General features: G+C 50.3%; 7 protein-coding genes across 7 annotated transcripts; all 7 read left to right on the forward strand.

The window, feature by feature from the left end:
* Nucleotides 1-118: 118 nt before the first annotated feature.
* AFUA_1G15650 (uncharacterized protein) lies at nucleotides 119-4,047 on the forward strand (the record flags this gene model as incomplete). Its single annotated transcript, XM_077803985.1, has 5 exons — nucleotides 119-855; nucleotides 1,048-1,605; nucleotides 1,802-1,900; nucleotides 1,947-3,823; nucleotides 3,886-4,047. The coding sequence occupies exons 1-5, from the start codon at nucleotides 234-236 to the stop codon at nucleotides 4,045-4,047; spliced, it is 3,318 nt and encodes a 1,105-aa protein (XP_077660153.1). The 5' UTR covers nucleotides 119-233.
* Nucleotides 4,048-5,104: 1,057 nt separating this feature from the next.
* Nucleotides 5,105-6,400, forward strand: AFUA_1G15660 (uncharacterized protein; the record flags this gene model as incomplete). The annotated part of the gene is made up of 2 exons (XM_747839.2): nucleotides 5,105-5,650; nucleotides 5,734-6,400. 2 exons carry the CDS (start codon nucleotides 5,105-5,107, stop codon nucleotides 5,965-5,967), a joined length of 780 nt encoding a protein of 259 aa, XP_752932.1. The 3' UTR covers nucleotides 5,968-6,400.
* A 584-nt stretch (nucleotides 6,401-6,984) lies between these two features.
* Nucleotides 6,985-9,330, forward strand: AFUA_1G15670 (multicopper oxidase). Its single transcript, XM_747840.2, has 3 exons — nucleotides 6,985-7,486; nucleotides 7,545-8,016; nucleotides 8,074-9,330. Exons 1-3 carry the CDS (start codon nucleotides 7,234-7,236, stop codon nucleotides 9,137-9,139), a joined length of 1,791 nt encoding a protein of 596 aa, XP_752933.1. The 5' UTR covers nucleotides 6,985-7,233; the 3' UTR covers nucleotides 9,140-9,330.
* Nucleotides 9,331-9,381: 51 nt separating this feature from the next.
* AFUA_1G15680 (Zn(II)2Cys6 transcription factor) lies at nucleotides 9,382-11,864 on the forward strand. Its single transcript, XM_077803986.1, has 3 exons — nucleotides 9,382-10,392; nucleotides 10,451-10,594; nucleotides 10,660-11,864. Exons 1-3 carry the CDS (start codon nucleotides 9,685-9,687, stop codon nucleotides 11,536-11,538), a joined length of 1,731 nt encoding a protein of 576 aa, XP_077660154.1. The 5' UTR covers nucleotides 9,382-9,684; the 3' UTR covers nucleotides 11,539-11,864.
* A 285-nt stretch (nucleotides 11,865-12,149) lies between these two features.
* Nucleotides 12,150-14,117, forward strand: AFUA_1G15690 (uncharacterized protein). The gene has a single exon (XM_747842.2). It carries the CDS (start codon nucleotides 12,332-12,334, stop codon nucleotides 13,397-13,399), a length of 1,068 nt encoding a protein of 355 aa, XP_752935.2. The 5' UTR covers nucleotides 12,150-12,331; the 3' UTR covers nucleotides 13,400-14,117.
* Nucleotides 14,118-16,733: 2,616 nt separating this feature from the next.
* Nucleotides 16,734-20,028, forward strand: AFUA_1G15700 (uncharacterized protein). Its single transcript, XM_747843.2, has 3 exons — nucleotides 16,734-17,917; nucleotides 17,969-18,179; nucleotides 18,231-20,028. The coding sequence occupies exons 1-3, from the start codon at nucleotides 17,886-17,888 to the stop codon at nucleotides 19,878-19,880; spliced, it is 1,893 nt and encodes a 630-aa protein (XP_752936.2). The 5' UTR covers nucleotides 16,734-17,885; the 3' UTR covers nucleotides 19,881-20,028.
* Nucleotides 20,029-20,292: 264 nt separating this feature from the next.
* Nucleotides 20,293-23,682, forward strand: AFUA_1G15710 (uncharacterized protein). The gene is made up of 7 exons (XM_077803987.1): nucleotides 20,293-20,659; nucleotides 20,712-21,054; nucleotides 21,108-21,678; nucleotides 21,729-22,463; nucleotides 22,516-22,582; nucleotides 22,638-22,787; nucleotides 22,849-23,682. The coding sequence occupies exons 1-7, from the start codon at nucleotides 20,410-20,412 to the stop codon at nucleotides 23,205-23,207; spliced, it is 2,475 nt and encodes an 824-aa protein (XP_077660155.1). The 5' UTR covers nucleotides 20,293-20,409; the 3' UTR covers nucleotides 23,208-23,682.
* Nucleotides 23,683-23,873: the final 191 nt, after the last annotated feature.

The raw sequence follows: 23,873 nt of genomic DNA on the forward strand, positions 1-23,873 counted from the left end.
ATCTCTCGTCCTCAGGAACACCAACCTGAACATCTGCATGATCGCCGTCTTGTGTAGAAACTTACTATGCTCGAACATAGTACAACCAAGGTCGAATAGGTAACTTTCCCTGCTTATCTCCCATTCCTGTGTTTCAATTGCTGGAACGTAACCCCCGATAGTCCCCTTCTGTGAGTAATAGCCTGCGAGGCGATATCTCTGCCTGCTCGCAGGGCAGTCGACCACGACTCAAGATGAAGCATGACCCACGTTCAGCAAAGCTGAAAGAGAAGCGCTCAGCTCCTAATCTCAGGACCAAAAGAAGTGCCATCAATATTCCTGCCAGCGGCAAAGGGCGTAAGGTAATCAAGGAAAGCTATGTGCCAGGGGTTAGGAGCAGAGCATCAGCACCGAACTTGAAGCAAGCTGCAGAGGAGTTGCCTCCTAACCCCCCCTCCCCTCCCAGCGAGGGCCCCGGGAGTCAGACCAACAAATCGAATGATAAGCAGGATGGAGTGTCTCAGCCGAAGGAAATCCCACGATTTATGTTGCTCACTGAGACCAAGATTAAGCCTGTTGAGTATCGGCCACCGCGCCAATACACAGGTCCTCCTATTCCTAAGATCATGGGGATTGAACCGATATTCTTCCGACCAAAACCGGTTGAGATCAAGAAAGAGTCACGGAAAGAGAGAATCCTGAAGGAGATCAGAAAGAGGTATCAGGTCAGGAAAGCTCGTGTGAGAGGTGTTGTGAAGAATCTTAGGAATATCAGAGCGCTCAGGACGTTACATGCACTGAAGGCCTCTGTGAAGGCAATGCGTAAGGATGCGCAAGAAAGGATTCTCGAGGTACGTGTTGTCAAGGACGTTTGTTGTAAGTTGTAGGGAAGCTGAATGGATGGCATACAGTGCAAGCCAATTTATCATATCAAGGAGATCAAAGAGCTCAGGCGAGCTTCGATGTTCCTTGGTCTCCCTAGGCTTCAGAAAAGACCGCTATCAACTTTGTCTGTACGTGGATATACCTGAGGTTCGTGTCCAGGAAAGACTTACTCTGAGAAGGTAGGGAGCACCATCACACTCTGGGACTGTCGACGATACTCTGAGATCTCAGTATACAGCCGGGCAGCTGATTCTCCGAAGCTCGCAGAGCTTTTCGCAGAGGCTGGCACTAGTACGCAGGTCGAAGACGGACCTGGCCCTACAATAGTGAATGAAGACGAGGACTGCACAGTGCGCCAGTCCCTGTTGTATTTCTCAGATGTGGCCTCTCTTATTCAAACACAACCAAATTTCAGAAGTTCTGGCGAAGGCATCACCCAAACTGAATCTTCCGCAACTTCTTCCTCTTTCCTTCAGCGCCAGAATAGTCGTCCACTCTCACTCTCTTCATCCATACTTCAATATCACACTTTGCCCAATAGCCTCGACGAGGTTTCCCCTCGATCTTCTTTCTCAGATACATCTTCCGATTTAACTATCACTCCACTTCGAATCCAGAAAAAAGCCTGGATGCCACCTGGACCAGGTTCTGCGTCAAAGGATCCCTTTGTTGATTCTTCGACTGGGGGCAACCACACCGCAGGCAACCTTGATAACATGTCTCAGTTTCAAGTCTCTGAAGGTACAGCTCTGCTGTTTCTAGTTCAAAATTCCTATGCTCTGCAATGATGTGGAAGAGCTCCCGTACTCCGATCTGTTTCTTCAGCTATCTCAAGCCTGCGGTGGCTGATGAGTAGCTTCATGAGGACCTTCGCTTCTTTTCCATCTATCAGCAGCTATACCTTATAGTTAAGATGCTAACAAGTACTCATACGCAGGTGTTGTGGAGACAGCAGATCATGCTGCATCCACTGCAAAATCAGACCAGGACAACACAACCTCTTTTGAGTATGTAAGTCCTAAGGCTCTCAGCCAGGGTACGTACGGCCTTCCCACCTGAAAGCTCTTGCTGATATTGCAAAGACACAAACACCAACGAAGATACACCTCGACACGCCAGTCATGAAACTTGTATCCCTGCCCCAGCTTCCCAGAAGGTGGGTGCTGGAGGTAACCAACAGAAAGGCGCGCGAGTGACTTCTGAGCACCGTAGCTCAATCCCCGTCGCGGTCCGAAAGGTTGGCACGGAGCATCAGAACATGCCTGAAGGTGGCTCTATTGGACACGAGGCTGCTAAAACCCATGCCACTGAAAGTACACGCAGGCCTCATGTGTCGCCTTTCCAGCACCAAATTGACACTCTGTGGGGGTTCATACCCGATGAAGACATAGCAAATGAGGTTTCCCGCTACTCATCCACATCATCCTCCAGTAGCGACTGGGATGGTGATCAGGATGACGCCGACGAGCTGGAGAGGCCCAGCGGTTACACTGGCGATAATCTTCGGCCATTCGAGCGATCTGCTCAACGCTTCTACGGACCACGTCTGCAGATCGCGGCGTCGGCGGAAAATGTTATCATGGGCACCCCGAAGCTTTCTTCGAGATCGTCTCCTGATCTCAAAAGAGACGTCCCTCGTACTGCTACACAGAGTAGCCCCCACAACGCACGCCTCGGTGAGCAGGGTTCCAGATCGGTTGAAGGAGGTCAGGAAGCAAAGGTCAGCCCTGCTGGAACCCCTGAAGCTTCTCGGAACTTTTGTCGCCCTCGGCCTTCTCTTGAGAATAACTCCAGAAGGGACTTCAGCGGACGTGACCTTTCTATTCCACGAAAGCCTGTTGGTAGCCCAAGCCTCATCGATCTCCACAATCCCAGTTTGAATGATCTTCCGTCTCAGTACGTGGTACCTACTGTGCCTAAGCTTCCCGATGGCCACAATGCGTTCTTGCGCAAGGACAAACCTTTGCCTGAACTGAAAGCTGCGAGGGTTAAGGGGGCAGCAGCCGCTAGCGGCCCGCACCCAACTCAAACGTCCTCACTACAGTCGGTTCCCGCTAGCCACGGAGAGTCTGCCGTGACTACTCCTAGAACTCCCAATATACCAAATCCTGGCGGCACAACAGATTTGGAACACACTGTGACCTTCGACCATATCGTGCTCGAAAATAAACATAGCGCACAGCGCGGAAAAGGCAAGTTCCCAGACTCGAGGAGCAATCGCATGCTTGACGGCTTTCGCAACATCTTCAAGCATAAAAATGCCGCTGATAAAGCACGTATCAAGAATGAAGAGAGCACCGACGCTGCGGTAGAAGAGTCTGCAGTCCAAGCCCAAAGCGGTGCAGCCGATCGTGCTTGTAAGGATGATGGTAAAGTGGAATCGGCAACGACAGCCTCGAAGTCACGAATTAGATCCCCCAGACTGCCCGAACGAGCTGGTTGGAGCAAGGGTGCTCGCAGCATTAGTGCCCCTATCCATGTCTCACCCGGAGCGTTCCCGACTCCTACTTCCTCATTATCTTCCATCCCGGCTCCTTCACCACGTGTCTACGAGGAATACCAAACCCCCTCGTTTGCTAGGCCTACCAAGTCAACGCGTACTAGAGCGGCCACAAACCTGAGATTGCAAACGCCTGTTGCTGCAGACAGCCGCTTCCGGAGAACTTCAGCGATGGCAGCTTCTACTGGCAGCCCGCAGCGCTCGACTCGCGTTTCTCGTCATCTCAGATCAGCGACTGGATCCAAGAAGACATTACAGGCCAAAAAGATCGCAGAAGAACATGCAGCGACCTCCGAGTCTCCAGGGGCTGCTTCTTCCCAGACAACTCATACATCAAACACAGATTGGTTGAATCTTCCTCAGGAGCAGAAAGATGAGGAGATCTCTGCCTTTATTCCTCGGATTTTTCGAGAGATATGTGAAGAGGCCGACCGGGATAAGAGAGCAGAGATGCTTCGGGTAAGTCTCTTTGCCGTTGTGAACCTCATGTGACTGGGCCGTCTCGCTAATGACGCGTACAGGAAACTCTCTCACTCAAGCATCAACTGGATACTGTGAACAACGCGCGTGCGGTTGTTACAGAAGCCGAAGAGACGCTACGCAAAAAAATGGAAAAGAAAACCGTTGCGGAGAGAGCTCTTTACGAGAGGTTCCTTCAAGCTCGGACCAAAGTCGCCTCTTAGAGCGTCAGTTTATGACTTGCACGACTGATGACGATTACGGATATCACTTTCATCTGATATCTGTCTTATGACTGATAAATGAATGAGCAATGACGATTTTTGCTGTCTTGCGTTTTCGATACCCTGGTCTTGGTCATCCTTGAGTCGGTCCACACCTTCATTCAAACCCTAACTCGGGCAGCAAATGATGGTTTCATTTTCGTTGGTCGTTTCAGTTGCTCCTTCTGCTTGTCTGCTTCTTTAATGTTTCAACTGGGCAGAAAAAACAAAAATCACAAAAAAAAGGCTTCTGTCCGAGTGAACACTGCAGCCCATGTCTTGTTTTTCTTTTTGCTCTCAATTATGAGTTAGAAAAGCCACAAAAACACTAGAAAATTGAGAAAAAAAAATGGGGCGTAGCCCTACAAAAGAAGTGGTCATGAGTAAATGCTTGTCTCATCTTCCGCTCAATGAGTACAGTAGTTGAGCTTCAAAACTGTTCTCATTGTGTTTCTACAGACGAATCGAACTGGTGCCCACTAGAAGCATCAGCATTTGGCAGTGAGAGTGGTCCTCATACAACGATACAGAAGGAGGTGATTCCGACGGTACAAAGATCAAAGAGCCTCAGCTTCGCAGGGACTTGTCAATTTTGGAAAATAAACTTACATACAGTACCACAAAGAATTGTTATGCTTAGCCTATTTGTTCATTCAAGCGGCCTTGCCTAATGCCATGCTAGCCAAAGGCTTTCAACATATTGTGAATGGCCGTTGAGTGTCAGAGTGCAACAGATCCTTCACGTCTCCCTCTTCTTACCCAATGCTAAAGTGATGGCCACCCACAACTTCCCAGCTTCCTCCTCTTGCTGCTTCAACTCGTCCTGAACTTTATCCTTCAGTATTCTCGGTAACAAGCATCATGCGGAAGGAACACAGGAATCAGCGCTACCGGGTAAGTCTGTCTTTTCGAGTCTCGTCTCTGCACCATCAAAACCATCCTGCTATGACAGTCTTTTGTGTTTCAAGTCGCTAACTTGGCCGAGTGGCAGCCAAACAATTTCGGCAACACGACCAACATGGTCAATTTTCCAGACCAAATGAGAGGCCGCACCATTGAGCGATTCCCACCCTTCCCCGTGCAAGACGCAGAACGCTTCTCTAGAGACCCGAGAGTCCCCTTCGTTCCTCCTGAGCTCGCGCAAGCACCAGTTCCCAGAACCCGCATCAACGCGTTTAATGACCAGTCTCTGCCTTATCAGCATCATCAACCCGTGCACACCTGGGTTTTAGGCCTTCCGGGACCGGTCAATACCGGCCGGCCCACCATGATCCCGCCCAACACAATGATGGCCACTCCCCCTGCTGTGTATGCTCAGCCAAGACCTGTCATGACCGGGCGTCCCTTCTTGAATTCGGCTCATGCAATGATCAATAGTTTCCCTCCTGGTTATACCCAGCAACAGCCTTTCATGGGGCCCCATCCTGCCATGAATCCGACTCATGCAATGATGACTACTACTACTACTACTACTCCTCCTCCTATTCTTGCGCAGCGGATGAGGGAGCAAGTAGACCAGTACAAGATGATTCTGCATGACATTCGCAGGGCAAGCGGACGACTGGTATGTTTGACCAAACTTGTTGGGTCGCTCCTTCAGCCGATTATTTCCACTTCTTTGGATACTGACATGTTGTCCAACGCTAGGAGTCTGAACCACCTCGTTTCACGCCTCATCCAAGCTTCACAGATTCGCCACCCCCAGAGATATACTCGCCGTCCTCAGAGGAAAAGAGTCCCAAGGAGGTGATGTTCGCCGCATCGACTCCAACCTCGAAGCTTCGTGGGGACGCGCCCGAGTTTGTTCCTGGTAAACCATATGAGGGTGAAACCCAGGAACCAAAGACAGATCGAGGATGGATGATTGTTTCTAGCACGTAGCTTGGGAGTTTCTCCTCGTCGGCATGTTGCAAGACTTTGACGATGTCGCGAACGCTCGAGCTGTGCCGCTGAAGGTCCTGAATCAGTTCGGGTAGCTCTTTCGAGAGTCCTTTGTCCATATCAGGGCTGTACATTGCATGGGGGCCTGTATTTCGCCATCACTTGAGCATATTGAGTTAATCCAAATGCTATGCGAATATTTGTACTCTTCCCTGAACTGGCGTCTTGAGGGGATTTTGAGCGGACGTAAGGTAGGTTGGATCTGTAGGCTTGTGTGACCGTCCATATATTTGATCTGTATTCACCTGGCCCTCAAGGACCTCCAGATCCGAAGTCTGAACCAGATCTGCCTGATGGAGCGTGCGGGCCATTTTTCTGGAAGATCTTCAACTTTTACCCTCCAGCTTCCGTAACTCCCGAGATCTTGTCGAACATATTCCGAGAGCTTGCCGAACGACAACCCGCCCTTTTCTCAACTGTAACAACTCAAGCTCATCACACCGAATTGTGTCCACTTATTGCTAAAATGTCGGAAAATATGAGTATTGTTTGATTTCTACCCCCTGTTTTGAATTTCCTTTGTGCTCTCTAAGACTGGCCTGCCTGTAAGACCACACATATCTTATCTGTGCCGAAGCCTCAACTTATCCGTTAGCGACTCACTGTCTAAATTTCTCAGCAATCACTAGTTGCGCTATGGTATCAAGGATCTGCATGCTTTCATCCTACACTGGGATAGTCTACTGATTGCAGGCAGTGTTTATGCAGCCCGATTGCGGATCTATTGATTCCAGAAGGCTGATTTTGGCTGACTTGGCGAACCATGTGCCCGCGCGTCGCTGTGATAGAAACAATAGAAGTGAGGATTTAACCACACCGACAATGCCGTGGATCCAAGTGATCGACGGATATCTCACTTAATAGAAACTATCTCTCACTATAGACGTGTGATTTGATAATTCATGAGCCACAGACCCGGCGATCTGGTTTGCACAGTATGGCTGAGCTGAGGAGGCTCATTTGGCTAGTGGAATTGCGCAGCTAATGAATGTACTGGAATGCATCTTCTTGCATAGTTGCGTCTGGACAAGGCCATACTGCACAAATCGGAACTTTTGTTAGCCAGTCATGCCACTTGTTCAAAGAGGAAGCGGGCGCACTGCAGCCCAGTAAGTCTCTTCGGAAGTTATAAAGCAATGGATTCCCCCTGTTGCATTATACCCTGCATCGTTGCATTTGCACTGAGTTGGCATCTGCTCAGTCGACATGGGCTTCTTTCGCGATGGACTGACTTCCTTAGGCCTGCTTCTGTTATGCTTTGTTTCATGGGGATCAGCTGGTGTGGTGCGCTTCAAAATCACACTGACATGGGAGGACTGGACTCCGACTGGTATTGCGCGGAAAATGATTCTCACCAATGGCCAATTTCCAGCTCCGCCATTGTACGTGCGACAGGGCGATGATGTCGAGTTTTTGGTAGATAATCAACTTCCCTTTGCTACCGCAGTCCATTTCCACGGTAAAGCTTGTTCACTGACAGCAATTGCTAGCCAAGGCTGACACCTCACCTCAATCAGGTATTGACCAAATGGGGACGCCATGGTCCGATGGAGTTCCTGGTCTTTCGCAAAGACCCATTCCGTCCGGCAGCAGTTTTCTTTACAAATGGAATGCGGGACAGTATGGCAGCTATATGTATCACGCTCACAGCAGAGGGCAGATTGATGATGGCTTATACGGAGCGATTTATATCCGTCCTGGTGACGAAGTGGAGAAACCCTTTTGGTTGATAAGTAATCGTACACGTGAAGTCAAGGCCATGCGACGAGCCGAAGAAAGGACAACCCCCATAGTGCTGAGTGACTGGCGCCAGTTGACGTCCGAGGAGCTGTGGCATGCGGAAGAGGCAACTGGACTAGACGCATACTGTGTGAATGCGCTATTAGTCAATGGAAGGGGCTCCGTACAGTGTCTAGACCGCAGTACGTTGGATCGGTATAGCGCGGCAAAGTGGGCATTTTTGGGAAACTCTTCGCTGACTGATATTGGGTAAGAGTGAAAAAAATACGGCGATTCGACATATTGATCTGAAGCTGACTCTCCCAGCTGCGCGCCCCCGACGATTCCTCTGCTCCAAGGGGACTTTCCACACAACTTTAGTGCCACGCCACCGACACTGTTTTCTGGCTGTACTCCGTCTCAGGGATCGACGGAGCTACTCCTCGTTGATCCACAAGCTTCGTACGCCAGCTTTGACCTGATTAGTGCTGCTGGTGTGTCGATGCCTACTTTCTCAATCGACGAACATCCCATGTATATATACGCCATCGATGGAAGATATATCGTCCCGGTTCGAGTGGATGCCATCACCATCGGCAATGGAAACCGTTATTCGGTCATGGTGAAACTGGATAAACCGGCTGGTGATTACACCGTGCGTGTAGCGAACGCCGGAATCAACCAACTTATTACTGCTAATGCGAGCATGTCTTACAACACGCTTTTCAGGGCTCAATCACGTCCTTCGCAGCCATCAATCGACATCACCGGCGCAAACACAACAGCGGACGTCGTGATCCTCGACGAGAGCAGGGTGATCCCTTTCCCTGTGGAGGTACCGGCGCAAGACGTTGCCCAGACCTTCTTCCTAGATGTCGCCCGGTTCAACGCGTCCTACCGGTGGATTCTTGGAAGCTCGGACTTCCCGCTCTCCGTGGAGGAATCGCCCCCACTTCTGTTCAATCGCTCCGCCGCCAAGCCCGATCTTTCGATTTCAACGCGTAACGGAACTTGGGTCGATCTCATCTTCAGAGTCACCGGCCCTTTACAGCCACCACACCCTATTCACAAGCACTCGAACAAGTTCTTCGTCATTGGTCAAGGGAACGGTGTCTTCAATTATACCTCAGTGACTGAGGCGCGGAAACACATTCCGGAAAGCTTCAATCTTAATGCCCCGCAGATACGGGACACGTTCGCGACGCCTCCCAGTGTATCCGGCCCCACTTGGTTGGCAATAAGATATCATGTCGTGAATCCTGGCGCATTCTTGATCCATTGTCACATCCAAATCCATCTGAGCGGTGGTATGGCGCTGGCAATATTGGACGGCGTAGATAAGTGGCCTGTGGACATTCCCCAGGAGTACCAGCTTGCGGCCTCAGGATCATAGTGGTGGGAGTGACATATGTTTTGCGCGTGGATATGTTGAGCTCAGCCTTACAGCCACATGATAGTTTGTCTGACAACTATAACCCCGTAAGGTCCTGAGGACAGTTAACCTAAAAATCGAAAACAGAATCACGGTCGTGATAATAGGTGATAACCTCGGGAAACTGCCGAACTTTTAAGTTTAACCCCACAACTTAGCCAGATGGGGGTCGGTCGTGTGGGGGCGTGCACTCATGGTCTCTCCTGAAAGTTTCAGGAACCAAACCGACCATGACTGGGGATCCCCCTCTTGAAGCATCTCAAACCTATCGTGGTCCATAGTGGTAGTGAGCACGATCTTCCATCTCCATAATCAATCGAATCTCAACAGCCGTATCTTTACCTTAGCACATAGGAGGGTTCAGGCCATATACCGCGACTGGCCCTCTCCGCTGTGCACACCCGGTGGTACCACTTGCTCGCACAGCTTACTTACTCAGGAACGGGTTTCTGCATCCACACATTGTACCTGTGCGACCGAACAAAATAGCAACTTATTGGTTTACTATGGTCTTCTGTGGGAAACCCAGCAAAGGATGCGGCCAATGCCGATCGAGGAAGATCCGGTGCGACCAGGAGCGGCCTGCTTGTTCGCAATGCCTCAAAGGCAACAGGGTCTGCCCCGGCTACCGAGATGAACTGTCGCTGATGTTCCGCGATGAAAGTCAGCAGGTTGTCCGGAAGGCCCGGAATAGTGCTGCCGCACGCAAGTCCAAAACACAGGCAAGGAAGGCGGCCAGGCGAACCCTTTCGCCGAGTGAGAGTAGCCCGGAGTCCACATCTGGTGCGACGACGGTCTCGGTCGGCCGGAGTAGCGATGTGATTGACTTCGGCCACGAGAGCCCGGTGCAGACTGAGCTGATAGAGCGGCAACCACTGACGAGGATCCAGCCGTCGTACCAGACCACGCAAGATGAGGCGGTCTGTTACTTCCTCCGGTACAACCGGTGGCCTGGGTTTCACTGGATGTTAGACCTGAGTCCCGAGTTTCTTGCCAGCTCGGGCTTTTCTGTGAGCCACGAGGCTATGAAAGCGAGTGTCGGTGCTGTGGGGACGGCGATGCTTGGACGGGTTCGGCAAGACATGTCGATGATTATCGCTGCTGGAGCGGAATATGGGTTCGCTTTGCAAATGTTAGCCTTCGCTGTCTCAGATCCAGCAGAGGTGAAAGCTAACTCGACACTGGGAGCGGTCTTGATGCTGGCCATTTTTGAGGTGAGCTGCCTTTCTAGCCTCGTTTTTCTGCACATGCATTGCTCAGACATCTATCCAGGTCGTGACCAGCCGGACAACACAAAATATTGAAAAGTGGACGAATCATCTTCGCGGCGCCGCAGCGATTCTGGAACTGCGCGGTCCAGAACAAGTACAGAATGAGGAGGGTTTGAAGCTGTTCGTCCAGCTGCGATTTCAGATAGTATGTGCTTCCGCTGGCTCCTGCAGCTTGACCCCTTTTTCGCAGATGACAACTGACACTCGCAGATTACGAGCTGCTTACAGCTCAGCGTACACGTGCCGCCATCGGTGCTCGAATGCGCACCACTTGGCATGTTTCTCCGCCCACAGACAGAGGCATACGGTGATCGCCTAGTATACATCCTCGGCCAATTGGCCAACCTCCGTGCCGATGTCAGACAGAAATACATGACAGATAATCAAGAGATTCTAACAGCGGCCTACGACATCGAAGCAGAATTGCTAGCCTGGATTGCATCTCTTCCTCCCGACTTTTCATACACCACCGTCGAGAATACATACTCCGACTCGGAGTTCAAGAGACTCTGTCGCGGCATACTCCCATACAACAATCAATACCACATCTACAGCGATCTCTGGATTTGCCATACATGGAACCAGTATCGTTGCGCGCGCATTATCGTCTCCGAGATGATACTGAGCTGTCTACGTCGACTGCACCGCAAGTCACCGGGCGCACGCGCTGTCAGCGAACTGCAAAGTCACTGCATCAGGATCCGCAGCAGCACGCGGCAGTTGGCTGCGGACATCTGCGCCAGCGTACCCTACCATTTCGGCGTTGGCAGCACAGGTGAGAGTCAGACAGGCTCTGTCCCCCTCAACGAGTGTCACACCGCAGGTCTCGTGCTGCTGTGGCCGCTGGTCATGGCCGGTGCAACCGAGGGAAAGAACCACCCTGTGCGCAAGTGGGGCATTGACTGTCTGCGGCTCATCGGGCACGGTATGGGGATCGATCAGGCCCTAGCTTTGATCGATGTTCTAGAAACCGAAGCGGGGGTCTTTGACGGCGTGGGCGATGACGGAGTGCTCATAGAGGAGAGCAGCTCCGCCATTGTGAAGAACAAGGTTTTGGCAACCGCTTGGAAGCATTTGGAGGATAAATGACTGCTTCCTTTACGACGGTGATTTGATTGAACCTTTTCGTGTATAGTCTGGGCGATCTGGCGTATTGGATGGACGGACGTGTATCTCGTTGAGGCGCCTTATCAGATGATTTTATGCTGTACATGATGCAAATGACACATCCATATACATAATACACCTCGTCAATATCTCATATAGGCTATATGGAGCCTTCTGGTGGACTGCAACGTTCCGAATGCATTTGTTCCTGAGGCAGCGACACAGCCTTACTTTCGCTACGGTTGCGGGGGGCAGTGCTGCAAGGCTGACCTGTTGCACTCCAGAAACGGCAGCAAGGGTTATGTGACTAAGTCATAATGATTGACGACAAGACTCAGCCTCATTGTATTTTGGCACGTCCTTTATCCAGGTTGGCTAGTGGTTTTTATATTGGTCCCTGCATCCGAGGTTTAGCCCTCGTATTACCTTGAAGGCTTGATCCTGGATCATGACTCTCGAAGCTCAGGCCTTTCTGGCCTGGCGCACAGAAGTTTTTCTTTGTAGGAGTATGACGGTAGATTATTCTTAGTCTGCCTTGTATATGCCTTCATTGTTCGTGATAGTAAGGGTCATGGCAGATATAAGAGACTAGTATTTGCAGCGATGTAAGAGAATAAACAATAAGTTTCTATAGTTGACAGGTCCATAGAACTGTGCTTGAGACTGCCTGTTCAGTGAGGTCTGACTTCATTCACAACCAGGGAAAGGGCATCATAATTTCCCTCTTTTTGTGGGCCGATTGCATACCACCAGCATCATCCAGATCCCAATCTCAATGCCGCTTCTCTTTGGAAGATTCAAGTCTCGATCTCCTTGCCTTCCTCGTTCTCCTGTTGAATCTCTCACGCCGGAACCTCTACAGCACCAGCCCTTACCCGCGTATAGTATCAACGACAATCCAGAACTCACAATGGGCCATCGTCACTCCCGTGTAGCAGGCAGCTCAAGCACCTCATCCTCAAGAAAGACCACCTACCGAGGAACCCAGTCAACACCCCACAAGGGAAACACCTACGTGCAAACCGGCAACGTCGACGTCTGGTCTCCGCCTCCCTACACCCCTCAAGCATCAGCACCAGCCGCACATACTCCCGGCTCGACAGCCTCCTTCACCAGTAGCACAGGCGACTCGCCCTACGCCTTCCTCCGCGAGTTCGACACACTCTTCGTCGTCGACGACAGCTCCAGTATGCTCGGGGCACGCTGGAAGGAAGCCGAGGAGGCCCTGGCGGCCATCGCGCCCATCTGCACGCGGTACGACCAAGACGGAATCGACATCTACTTCCTCAACCACCGCCGTGAGGCGACTGCCACTTCCACGGGCGCATACCACAACATCACCACCGCGGCAGACGTGCAGGAGATCTTCAACAGCGTGCAGCCGCGCGGGCCCACGCCCTACGGGAAACGGCTGCTGCAGATCCTGACCCCGTACCTGCGGCGCGTGGAGAAGATGGCGGCCGCGACGGATGAGGACGGGAACCTGCGCGATCCGGCGAGGTTTGTGAAGCCGTTGAATATCATTGCGATTACGGATGGGGTGTTTACGGATGATGCGGAGAGTGTGATTGTGGAAGTTGCCAAGCGGTTGGATGCATGTCGCGCTGTGCCGTGGCAGGTTGGTGTCCAGTTCTTCCAGATTGGGGATGATGAGGGGGCGAGGCGATATCTGGAGGATCTGGATGATGAGCTGGGGCAAATGGCTCAGGAGGACAATCTGAGGGATATTGTTGATACGGTGCCATGGAAGGGGAGCCGCGGGCAGACGCTGAGTGCCGAGGGTATCCTCAAGTGCACGATGGGTGCTGTGCATAAGAAATACGATAAGCGGAAGGCGTTTTAGCCAGTTGTGTTTTCCTCCTTGACGAGATTGATAACTACGTGGTGGCTTTTTGCTTTGGCATGTTATTCAGGTTGAGGGCGGCTATTGTGTTTCCAGTTTGGACTTGGCGCATCTATCTAATACCTCTATCTCTGCTAGACGCGTGAATTGAAGCAGGCAGATTTTGCCATTTATTCTGGCCAGGGCGTTCCAAAGAAAAAAGCTAACGGGATGACAGGTAGGGTAGCATCCCAGTCAAACTCATCCGTAGGCTGAAACGCGCCGGTAAGCGCCAGGGTGTTCGAAGGTGAGCAGGATCCCGTTCATATTGAACTGACAAAGTCATCAAACCAAGTTGGTGTACATCTGAAAGTCATGCACAGTATGGAGTAAAGGCCAAAGGAGAAATCTTCCATACTCGTATCGCTCGAGGTTTTCGATTGAGTCCCTTCAGCCACCACTAGAGAGCGGGACCCATCGGCCGGCTCTGGACTATTGAAGACGATCCATGGGAATCAAGATCACGATATTCCTCTAACTCACAATCTTCGGACATCCATCAGCGACTCGCAGAATCGCACGCGATATCAATCCTCCACAGGATGGACAGAAACATAGTTGTCGGAACTGCCGTGGTCGGCTGTTTCTGACGTGTCCGAATCTGCCTCAATCTGTTGCCTGGCACCAAAAGCACGCTAAGAGCGTACCTGCATGGCTGTATCCGTGACTAGCCCACCCACACCGCTTCCCGCTGTGGGTGAGCTACACCGTAATCACCAATTTCACCGTAATCACCAATTTTCGATATTTTGAAGCTATTCTCAACACATTGGCTGACTATCTAAGAAAAAAACATCACTATTTTCATCTGCTGCCCCTGCTGATCTATTTGATACCAGATTCTCTTGTGTAGGTGCTGGTGGTGGGGGTTTACCATGTACTTTCTCCCACTGCCTTTGTAAACGCCTCTCTTGTGCAGCAGCATCTTTGGCCTTCCTTGAAGCAATTGATCGATTCGCATCACGTACTTTTAGTATACCATCCTGACTGAGTGGCTTAACATGTCGCTTAGTGTGTTGGCGCCGTAGGGGGGCTTGCGCAGCCCTGATTCGATTGATTGTTTCATTTGCTATAGCCAGATGCTCAGCAGCAATTTGATTATGTTCAAATATCCGTTCAAGATTCCGCTGTAGCTTTGGTGTAAGCAGATCTTTATGCTTAGATAGCTTTGCCTGATTCTTCTTAAGGGCCTGAATCGTCCTTGGAGGGGTGATATCCACACTAGATGAGGAGATAGGTGGTGGAGAGGGTGTCCCTCTAAGGCATGCATCAAGATCAGGCGCGTAGACATCTGGAATTTGTTCCCATGCCTGGATAGCAAGATTGTCGACTATCTTACTACCATCAACAGGCCAGATACCACGATCTTTGAAGGCCTCACGGATAATTCGTTGGTTGAAGGCTTTCTCCCGTACAGGTCCAATCACCCGTAAGAATTCTGACTTCCCTACTGGCTCACCAGCCCAGTAAGATAGCTCATTATTTATACGTCGGAAGTGTTGCTTATAGCTCAAGAATGGCTTGCCATCCAGTGGCTGGCAAAGGTGTGTTGTATGAGGAAGGAATCCAAAGGGAATAACCCTATTATCTTCGCATGTCTGTAAGAAATCAACAGTAAGATGGGAGCCATGACCATCAAATATAAGTATTCGTTTCTCTCCTCTCTTTGTACGCTCATTTGTTGCCTTGATAAAGCTTTGAAGCCATTGATGGGTTAGTTCATCTGATATCCAGCCATTGGCTTGCGTAGCTATTGTTGTATTTGGTGGTAGGGCCTCGCTCTCGTTAAACCAACATTCCATGAAGATCCCGTTGCCTTTAGGAAGCAAGAAAGGTCAGAAAAGAATGGTCTAAAAGAGTAGGAGCTTGCCTTTAAAGATAAACCATGGATCCATCTGCCAACCATCTGCAGCAATACATTCGATAGTTGTTATATTCTCACCCTTCTTAGATTCAGCAAGATCAAGGCAAGAACCTTTTAATCCAATCACATTCCTTGCCTTGCCTTCGCCAGGTCGGAAGCCACATTCATCAAAGTTGTATACCAATCGTGGTGGTGTATCTTTAACCACATTGGTAAGCTGATTATACTAATTCGCTAGTAAACCAGCATCCTCAGCCTTGATACGCTTTGATTCCTTCATCTTTTGCTTCACAGGGCCCAGATTGAGGTGTTCTGGGAGTTGTTTTTCAAAGCGATATGCCCATACCCTACTAACCTGTCTAGCTTCACCAGCGCGTTGAAGTGACTGATTTGCAAACTCTTCTAGTAGCTTAGGTGTCACTGGCATGTTATGATCTCGCATCCAGACTATCCACTGTATTAAGGCTTCCTCCTGGTACCCATCAAGTGCTTTATTCACTGGTTTCCGAGCTGTACGAGCCTGTCTGCCCTTTTTGATGCGATCACGTAGTGTTGAATAAGGAACGCCATATTCACGCGCAATCTTGGAGATATTCGGTTTATTTTGGGCCTGAGCGGCTTCGCAGGCCTTAAGGAGGTCAGATTCATTAAATTTAATAGATTTAGGCATGTTGGGTGGTGGGAATAGCTTCGAAAGGTCAAAATATCGAAAATTGGTGATTACGGTGAAATTGGTGATTACGGTGTAGCTCACCCACAGCGGGAAGCGGTGTGGGTGGGCTAGTCACGGATAAGCGCCAGGAGGATCTCAGTGTGTGCGGCGAATCCGACTGGTCAGTTTGGATCTGGTTGTCTATCTGGTCTGCTTACGGGTCGGTGAAACTTGCATTAGCTAGCTAAGTTGTCCAAAGTCAGTCCAGTCTGTAATCCGGATAGTGTGTTGGGATTGATTCATCCGTACTGGCCAGAGAGGCATCGCCAGTCATAACTTAGTCGAGTCTACTAGACTTAGTGTGTTGAACTAGTATACAGTACAGATTGCATTTGACCAGTCTTTTGTTCGTCTTGGAATGTGCTTGGACAATGGTTATGTCTACTCCGTACCTCAAGCCTTTAAGATGCCTACCTAGGAATGTGCCCCTGGTATTATGGTATGGAGTACGTATCTTGCCAAGGTAATTGGCTCATCGGATGGAACATAAGAGGACCCATAGATCGATATCAACAGTAGAGAGAACGCATGGTTTTTCACGTGGATGATCGTATGTTATTGATTATTCTGTGAAGTTGACTGGTCTGCTCATGTATAGCAACGCAGTCTAATGGTGGTTGAGGGCAATTGTGTTCTTGATCTCCACTCTTCGGTCAACCACATGGCCGGTTGACTGCAATGTTGTGGCTTCTACTCCGTAACTCCGTACTGCTGATCGCATTCTCGGCAGGGTTATCAATACTGCATCAGTAGGTATGGGGATAATACGGAGTACTATGTAATAATGGCGTTATACGGAGGTACGTGAGCCTGTCTGTAATCCTCGCAGCCTACCTTATTATTGGACTCAACAAAAGGGCTCTCTACTTTCAGCTGAACCCTCTGCTGGTCTCGCTCGGCTGATGACCGAATATTGAAAAGCCAGCCTCTCAAGGTAAATTAAGTCTTATCATTGCCCTATGCTGTCGCCATCTTCCACTAGTCCGAGCAATTTCTCTCATCTCTTCCAATCCTTTTCTCCCTCTTCAAGATTCGACGCTCGGTTTCCTTCCCCCCCCCCCCCCCCCCTGCAGATATCGGCCTACAGGGCTGTGATGTGGTTCTCACAGCAGCCAATGGATCCTAGCTTATAATCAAGGTGCATTTCATGTCTGTTGATTGTTTACGATGATGGCTCAAGTTTTGATGGTTATTATTCCTCACGGCACCTATTTTACCTTCTATTGATGGCCGTCCCATCACAACGGTCAATTTTTCTTCGGTTTCTGGTTAAGGGTTCTTAAAGCACCCAAAACCAATTTCTCCCTTCGACCTGAAACCACAACAACTACCGTAAGCGCTGGTATACTGTCGCCGTCGTCGATCCCTTTCGCTGGCGCTTCGCATCGTCAAGCCCATTGGTGCTCCTCGCTCCGTTCTCTGTCGCCCAGGAACATCCAATTTCCGTCATTGTGGTTGTCGCGGCTACTGAGACACCAGCTACAAAGCGTCACAGATCGAACTTGTCGGTCAGATACCATTAATAGCTTCGCATTCGGTTTAAATTCTGTCTATTCAACTGTCGCAGTCGGCCCCTGATACCGACCTCTTGGATCTTATTAGAAGCAAACGGACAACCGGCGAGATTCGAAACGTCGAAGCGTTTTGCCGTCGCTCAGTTCGCCTTCACCAACTTGCGCTGTTCGGGCTGGTCCTAGACAACAGACAGTCCTTTCATGCTCTTAGACTATATATAATCACCGGATCGCCTGGAATACTTGGGATTTTTCCTTTATTGAACTTGCAATTCAGCGTCAACCAATCCGGCATATATCTTCAGCGTCTCTCTACTTGCGTTTGTTCATTCGGCTATAGCGATATTTATTGCGATCATGTCTTCAACAACTTTGATGACCTTCTTGCTGTAAGTTCCCCTCAACCAGTCTGCTTGAGCCTGGATTGACCCGCCACACAGTACGACCAGCCCCAATGTCAAGTCCGTCAAGCTGCTCGGGTCGTGGGATAACTTCTCGAAACCGTATGCCATGGAAAGGGATCGCCGCGTTGGTCCTGGCCATTGGAGAGGATGTCACACATTCACAGACATAGTTTGTGACGGCACTCCCACTCGTCAGACCCCAGCGCGATCTGGTGGACTCAAGATGGGCGGTACTTATTGGTATTATGTGAGTGCTTCCCACCTGTTAGTCATACCTCGAGACTGACGCCCTCGCTAGTACTTGCTGGACAACGACGTCGAGTATTATAACGAAGCGGAACCAGTGACATTACTTTGCCCGTTGCTTCCTGGTCAGCCACTCAATGTGCTCCAGGTTCCCATTATCCTTCCAGACACACGGCCTACACATACCTTTCAAGACGGCTCCAGCTCCAGGCAGCCTGATGTACGGACCATGAACCCAGAGGACAAGTATATGAACCCACGGCGGCCGCCAAAGCCAAAGCTTCCCCGACTCCGTACATCCCCGCCACTACTTCAGGCGCCAACCCCAGCTTGGTCCTTCAGTACGTCTCCTCTGGGAGCATTGACCAATAGAGCGACTTCCCAGCCAAGCAGCTCAGTAAACAAAACACCCCGAAGTTCTAGCTCCAAGGCTGCTCGCTCGGTGTCACCCCCGAGATCAAGAGGCCTTCGGGCTGCAGTCCGCTATCTGAATGCTTCATCTCCCGACCTCAGCAACACGCACCACTCCGACAGGGAGCTTGATTCAAAGGGCGAAGATGCCGCTGGGGTATGCCGCACCGGTAGTAGTGGCAAAGGCCGCTTTGACTTTCCCGAGCAGTCTTGCCATGCCTTCGCTCCGGCCTCGACCGCCAAGCATTACGAGCACTCCCTTCATCCAGAAGACCTTCTCTTCCGCCGACCTGTGTCTGCGGACCATGAAAACCCTCTGACAATGTCCATTCAGGATCGTCGTGCATTGAACATAAAATCCATAGAGCACTTGTCGTGTAAGAGTCCTCTAACTGTTGAGACGCAGCCTGACGATACGAGCGCGAGCGAAGAGTACTCGTCAAAAACTTTTTCATATATGGCTGCAGAGCTACTAGCGGCCTTAGAGTCGCCGTCCTTTTTGAGAACGGCCACTATTCCCGATGCTACGACGCCTACGCCATTCACATACAAGGAAAAGCGGCTTCCTACGTTACCCAACTCGCCCTCGTCAGTGATGGATGAAGCCCTGCGTGATATTGACGCCCGCGAGAGAGAACTCGATACCGAGAACCTAGGAAGTCGCTTTTCTGACTTCACTGAAACGGAAGGCTCCGTTGTCGGCAGCTCCTACTGCGAGAGAAGTCACTTTTCGGAATGGAGTACAGATACAGAGATTATCTCTCCCGAGTCCATGACCTCCTCTTCCACTTTCAACAACGAAACCCAGCTGTCCCACAATCCCGGCGACGCGGAATCTGCAGACCGGATTGTACCCTTCTTAGGCTCGGACACGAGCGATCCAAACACTCCTCACCTGACAGTGAATTCGAAATCGTCACCCGCGACCTCCGTTGCAAGCGATTCACCACGCTTCAACCTTCCTCTCCCCCGCTTGACGGTGTCATTGTCTCCGTCTGACCTTGACATGGCAGGTCTCGGTATTGAAGACATGTGCAATGTGGAGAGAGACCCCAAAAGACATGCAGCTTTCTTCGGCGCCATGAATGCTTTCGAGACGCTGGGTCTGGTGAAAAGTCCCGACGCGTCCACCACCGAGTTTCCGGATGGTGTCCAAAACGACACGGCTTCGCTTATTGACAACCGGGACGTATCCAATCGCCTTAGTTGTGCTTCTACGTCTATGCTGGATATGATGGATGAATTGGCCTATCTACGGAACGTGATCCAGTCTGGTACTGCCGAGGAATAGAACATTGGTCGTTTTTGATGTGAACAATGCAGGCATTGTACCCTTTGGCAATTTCCATACGCAAGGGGGAAATATATTATAATGGACGTTTTTAAATATACAAAATTTCGAATGTTTAGAATGTACTCAGTGCCTACCGAGACAGGTCAAAACCTATCTTGGTTGGAAGAAATATATTGTTGGTCTAGACGTTGATACAGAATTATACAGCCCGTTGTAGATTATCTGATACACCGCACTTTGAGTAATTGGCCACAAGCTTCTTGTTCTCGCTTCCCTTCTGAGCTAAATGACCATGCTTGCTTCAGTCTGATGAGATGAAGAGGTGTATGTTGAGCTATCAGTTTTCCCTGGGTGAAGTGCAAAGCAACGCGGCAAACGCGTGCCAAGCATCGTCGGTAAAATACCCACTCCAGCATCCATCAAACAACTACAGGAACAACCTTGACATCGTTACTAAGAACCTACTTATTCCACCGAACTCAATCGTTCTGTGTTACAGAGGATGGATTAAAATAAACTTATAACTATGGCTGAAGAGGTCTTCAAGCCACAGCTCACGCCCGTGGGCGAAAAGTCACTGCCGGCAAAATGCAAGGCACGCACGCTGACCTACTGTCCCACGATGGACCTGATCGCCCTAGTCACAGAGGATGAAGAATTACGCGTTTTCCGGCTGAACGGGCAGAAGGTCTTCGGGGGATCATTCAAGGGAGATCCGTACCTGGGCGAGGACGAAGCAGATGGGGAGATCCGAGCGGTGAAGTGGAAGGATAATGGTCATTGTCTCTTGTCACTTGAACCATACGATATTTTGCTGACAAGGCGCAGGGCATTTACTGGCGGTTGCTTGCGCAGATGACACTGTCCGGTTGATCAGCGCGTACAGTGGCAAAACGGTGCACCATTACCGTGCGGATCAGCCGGGCGCTCACGCTCAGCCCGTCAGCATCACCTGTCTGGGCTGGGGCGTCAACTTTACAGATAGCAAAGCTGCGCAGCGTCATCTGCAGGAGGCTGCGGGGCAGCTCACCGTTTCGGATTTACTGTCGCCAGATACCCAGCCGTCCAAGGCGGCGGCGCTGCTCAAGGCTGATTTGCCGCGGGAGTTGGCATTGCTGGATATCGAGAGCTCCTTGCCGAAATTGAGTACGTTGCCTGCGACGGGAAGCGAGTAAGTATTGGGCTAGATGGTTTCGGGGTTCATTGGGGCTGACTTCATGCTAGTGATGACGTGTTTAGCTCTCGAGCGTCAATTGATGCGATTTTTCACTCGTCCTCGAAAAACAGTAATGATGCGGTTGATGTGCTGTTGGTTGGGTTTGATGATGGGACCGTCCATCTGCGTATCTTTGACTGCTTCGAAATTGGCTCGGTTAAGGTCGGGGTGTCGGACGGCGGTTCGTCTGCCTGCAGAATACTCCAGCATGCGTCACATCCATTGAGCTCAACGCATGCATTGCTGGCATCCACGTCGACCCCTGGCTCTTCTGGTGGACTGCATCTACTCACTATTGATCTTCGCTTTATCACTAGATCAGGTCGGTATCTGTCGCTTCTGGCCTACAAAACCACCCAGTTACAGAATTTGCTCCGTTATATCGGCCAGGTCCAGAGGCAGATTGAGCTTGAGTGGAAGAATGCGCAGGAGTTGCCTGCGCGATACATGCGCAGTATCAATGAGGATCTGAAGGAGAAATGCCATTGTGACTTTGTCACGGCCGCTTACCATCTGGTGGTGACGGGCGATTGCTTTGAGCCACTGAAGGAATTTCTGGTAGATATTGTCGGCGAAAGGGTAGATACCTTCCTCTGCTTTGTTCCGAAATGCAGCTGACGATCAAATAGGGTCATAAGCGTTGGGAAAAGGCTGTCTCAAGCGGATATGAGAACGTCCGACGCCTGACGCACGAGTGTCTACTCCCCGCGCTTGAGCGATGCGAAGTGCTGCTTAGTCGACTTATCGGCCTGTCTCGATTCCAGAAGCTCAGCGAAGTGCTGGGCTTAGAGACCAACGACCTCAATGCGAGTGTCGAGACGCTTGATTGTCTTCATCTCCTTTGTCACCAGATCCTTATCAATGCTAACGAGGAACTGGCTCAGTTCATCGCCTTCTCCCAGTGGCTTCGACATGAGATTGATATGCAGACTGCGGAGCCCATGTCACAAACTCTGGAAGAACTTATGGAGAAGACAGACATGATAGATTATCCACAGACTCTAGAATACATTAGAGGCGCGCTAACCAAGAGCACACTCCAGCACTTTATCCAGCAGCTTCCCATGATGGGAGTGCCTGTTGGTAAGCCTTCTGCTACATCAGACAAGTGGACGGCCGCAGATGACCGGCCCTTTTACGACACATTCAAAAAGCTTCTTGAACAGCTGAATCGGGGCCAAAACAATGCAAACCCTCCGGAGGTTCCCAAACTGAATGATTTGACAAAGCGCCTAGGACTACAATTTGAAAAAGTCTTTGGGCAAATAGCGATAACACAACGCAGAGGCATCTTGCACCGATCGCCTCTTGCTCTTCACCCGGATGCCGATCAGGAGGTCATTGATATCATAATGTGCTCCGAGGTAAGGGTATTGATTCGACTAGATGCGTTACTGCTAACTGGATCAACATTAGAATAACGAAGATGGGACGGTTAGTGTTACCTATATCGCCGTGAGATCAATCAAGTCACATCATCTACGTAAGTTTGTCGAACTTCCAATCTCCTTGATTAATGCTGACTGTCGTGCTCTTAGTCTACATCTATCGTGTTGTGTCAGATTCCGAGAATGGAGTCAGTTCTACCCGGGAAATCTGCATAGGAGCACTGAATCTGCAGGAAGGAGAAATTTGCCAGATTCAATTCGTGCAGAACGATACCATGATGCTCCTTTGGTCGAATGACAGTACGTATATGAGTCTCGGACGCCTATTTTCCCAGCTGCTAACTGGCCCCGGGATGAGTAGAAGGATCTGCCTATCTGCTGAACTTCCCGTTTCAGCCCGCATCCACGTTTGATACCGAAGGAGCCTTCAGCTCGCCATCTCCTTTCTTCATCACCTACAGCGACAAGCTGCTTGACTCTACCTCACCTCAACCCACAATAGATGCTACGACGCTGGACTTGTTATCGCCGCATTCCACGCACGCGAGCCTCATCAAGCATGCCTTTTCTCCGTCCGGTCAGAAGGCCAGACCCTTGCGGTTCGACGTCAATGGACGAAAAGGTCGTCGGGCGATCTGCGTCTTGTACGGCGATGGGTTGCGGTATGAAGTCCTAGACATGGATGCTGAATTGGCCGATGAGGATGAAGAGAGTGAATAGATAGCATAATAATGACTTAATGAGAGCTCCGCAAGGCTTTTCTGTCTTGAAGAAGGCCATTTAAATTCATGTCTCATCCTAGTTGATCCACAGAGCAATGAGTGATGGTTTCACGGTGAGACGCATACGCATTCCTGGTTACATCAGTGACCATCAGGTCGTACTGATTTGAATTCTACATTCTATGATCCCTCGAAATACTCGGTATGATTGCGAGTACGGAGAAGGGAGAAGTGCGACAGTTCCAATCAATCTATCATATCCAATACTTTCTTTCTTTTTGAAAATCACTGGTGTTCTGTTTCGTCCAGTGTTTACCCCTCCACAGTCAGAGTCTGAATTTATTCCTTCTCGAAACAATCCAAAATCTTCTCAGCCCCGTCAACCAGTGGATCTCTTTCAAAATCCCAGACCAATCCATACAGAATCTTCAGTCCTAAGTCCAACTAGTGTGAGGATTTGTGCGCCGATTGGCCTTGACGCCCTGATGGGGGAATCCGTCGCCCGGGCCAACGCAACCACTGTGGAAAATGATCCTCCAATGCAGCAAAATGAAAACAAGCAAAGGAAGAATCTCCCCCCCCTTTGTGTTTACTCATCAGCAGTGTTATGTAATAGGGAGGGGCAAGCCACAAAACGTACTATATGGTATTAAGGTAGGAGAGT

This window comes from Aspergillus fumigatus, chromosome 1, assembly GCF_000002655.1.
Source record: "Aspergillus fumigatus Af293 chromosome 1, whole genome shotgun sequence".
NCBI classification, from domain to species: domain Eukaryota; kingdom Fungi; phylum Ascomycota; class Eurotiomycetes; order Eurotiales; family Aspergillaceae; genus Aspergillus; species Aspergillus fumigatus.

Coding starts and splice junctions, on each gene's coding strand:
- AFUA_1G15670 (XM_747840.2), top strand. CDS start 7,234: ATGGGCTTCTTTCGCGATGGACTGACTTCCTTAGGCCTGCTTCTGTTA. Junction 7,487..7,544: donor TACCGCAGTCCATTTCCACG/GTAAAGCTTGTT, acceptor CACCTCAATCAG/GTATTGACCAAATGGGGACG. Junction 8,017..8,073: donor TCTTCGCTGACTGATATTGG/GTAAGAGTGAAA, acceptor TGACTCTCCCAG/CTGCGCGCCCCCGACGATTC.
- AFUA_1G15680 (XM_077803986.1), top strand. CDS start 9,685: ATGGTCTTCTGTGGGAAACCCAGCAAAGGATGCGGCCAATGCCGATCG. Junction 10,393..10,450: donor TGATGCTGGCCATTTTTGAG/GTGAGCTGCCTT, acceptor ACATCTATCCAG/GTCGTGACCAGCCGGACAAC. Junction 10,595..10,659: donor TCCAGCTGCGATTTCAGATA/GTATGTGCTTCC, acceptor TGACACTCGCAG/ATTACGAGCTGCTTACAGCT.
- AFUA_1G15690 (XM_747842.2), top strand. CDS start 12,332: ATGCCGCTTCTCTTTGGAAGATTCAAGTCTCGATCTCCTTGCCTTCCT.
- AFUA_1G15700 (XM_747843.2), top strand. CDS start 17,886: ATGTCTTCAACAACTTTGATGACCTTCTTGCT. Junction 17,918..17,968: donor ACTTTGATGACCTTCTTGCT/GTAAGTTCCCCT, acceptor CCCGCCACACAG/TACGACCAGCCCCAATGTCA. Junction 18,180..18,230: donor GCGGTACTTATTGGTATTAT/GTGAGTGCTTCC, acceptor CGCCCTCGCTAG/TACTTGCTGGACAACGACGT.
- AFUA_1G15710 (XM_077803987.1), top strand. CDS start 20,410: ATGGCTGAAGAGGTCTTCAAGCCACAGCTCACGCCCGTGGGCGAAAAG. Junction 21,055..21,107: donor TTGCCTGCGACGGGAAGCGA/GTAAGTATTGGG, acceptor ACTTCATGCTAG/TGATGACGTGTTTAGCTCTC. Junction 21,679..21,728: donor TAGATATTGTCGGCGAAAGG/GTAGATACCTTC, acceptor ACGATCAAATAG/GGTCATAAGCGTTGGGAAAA.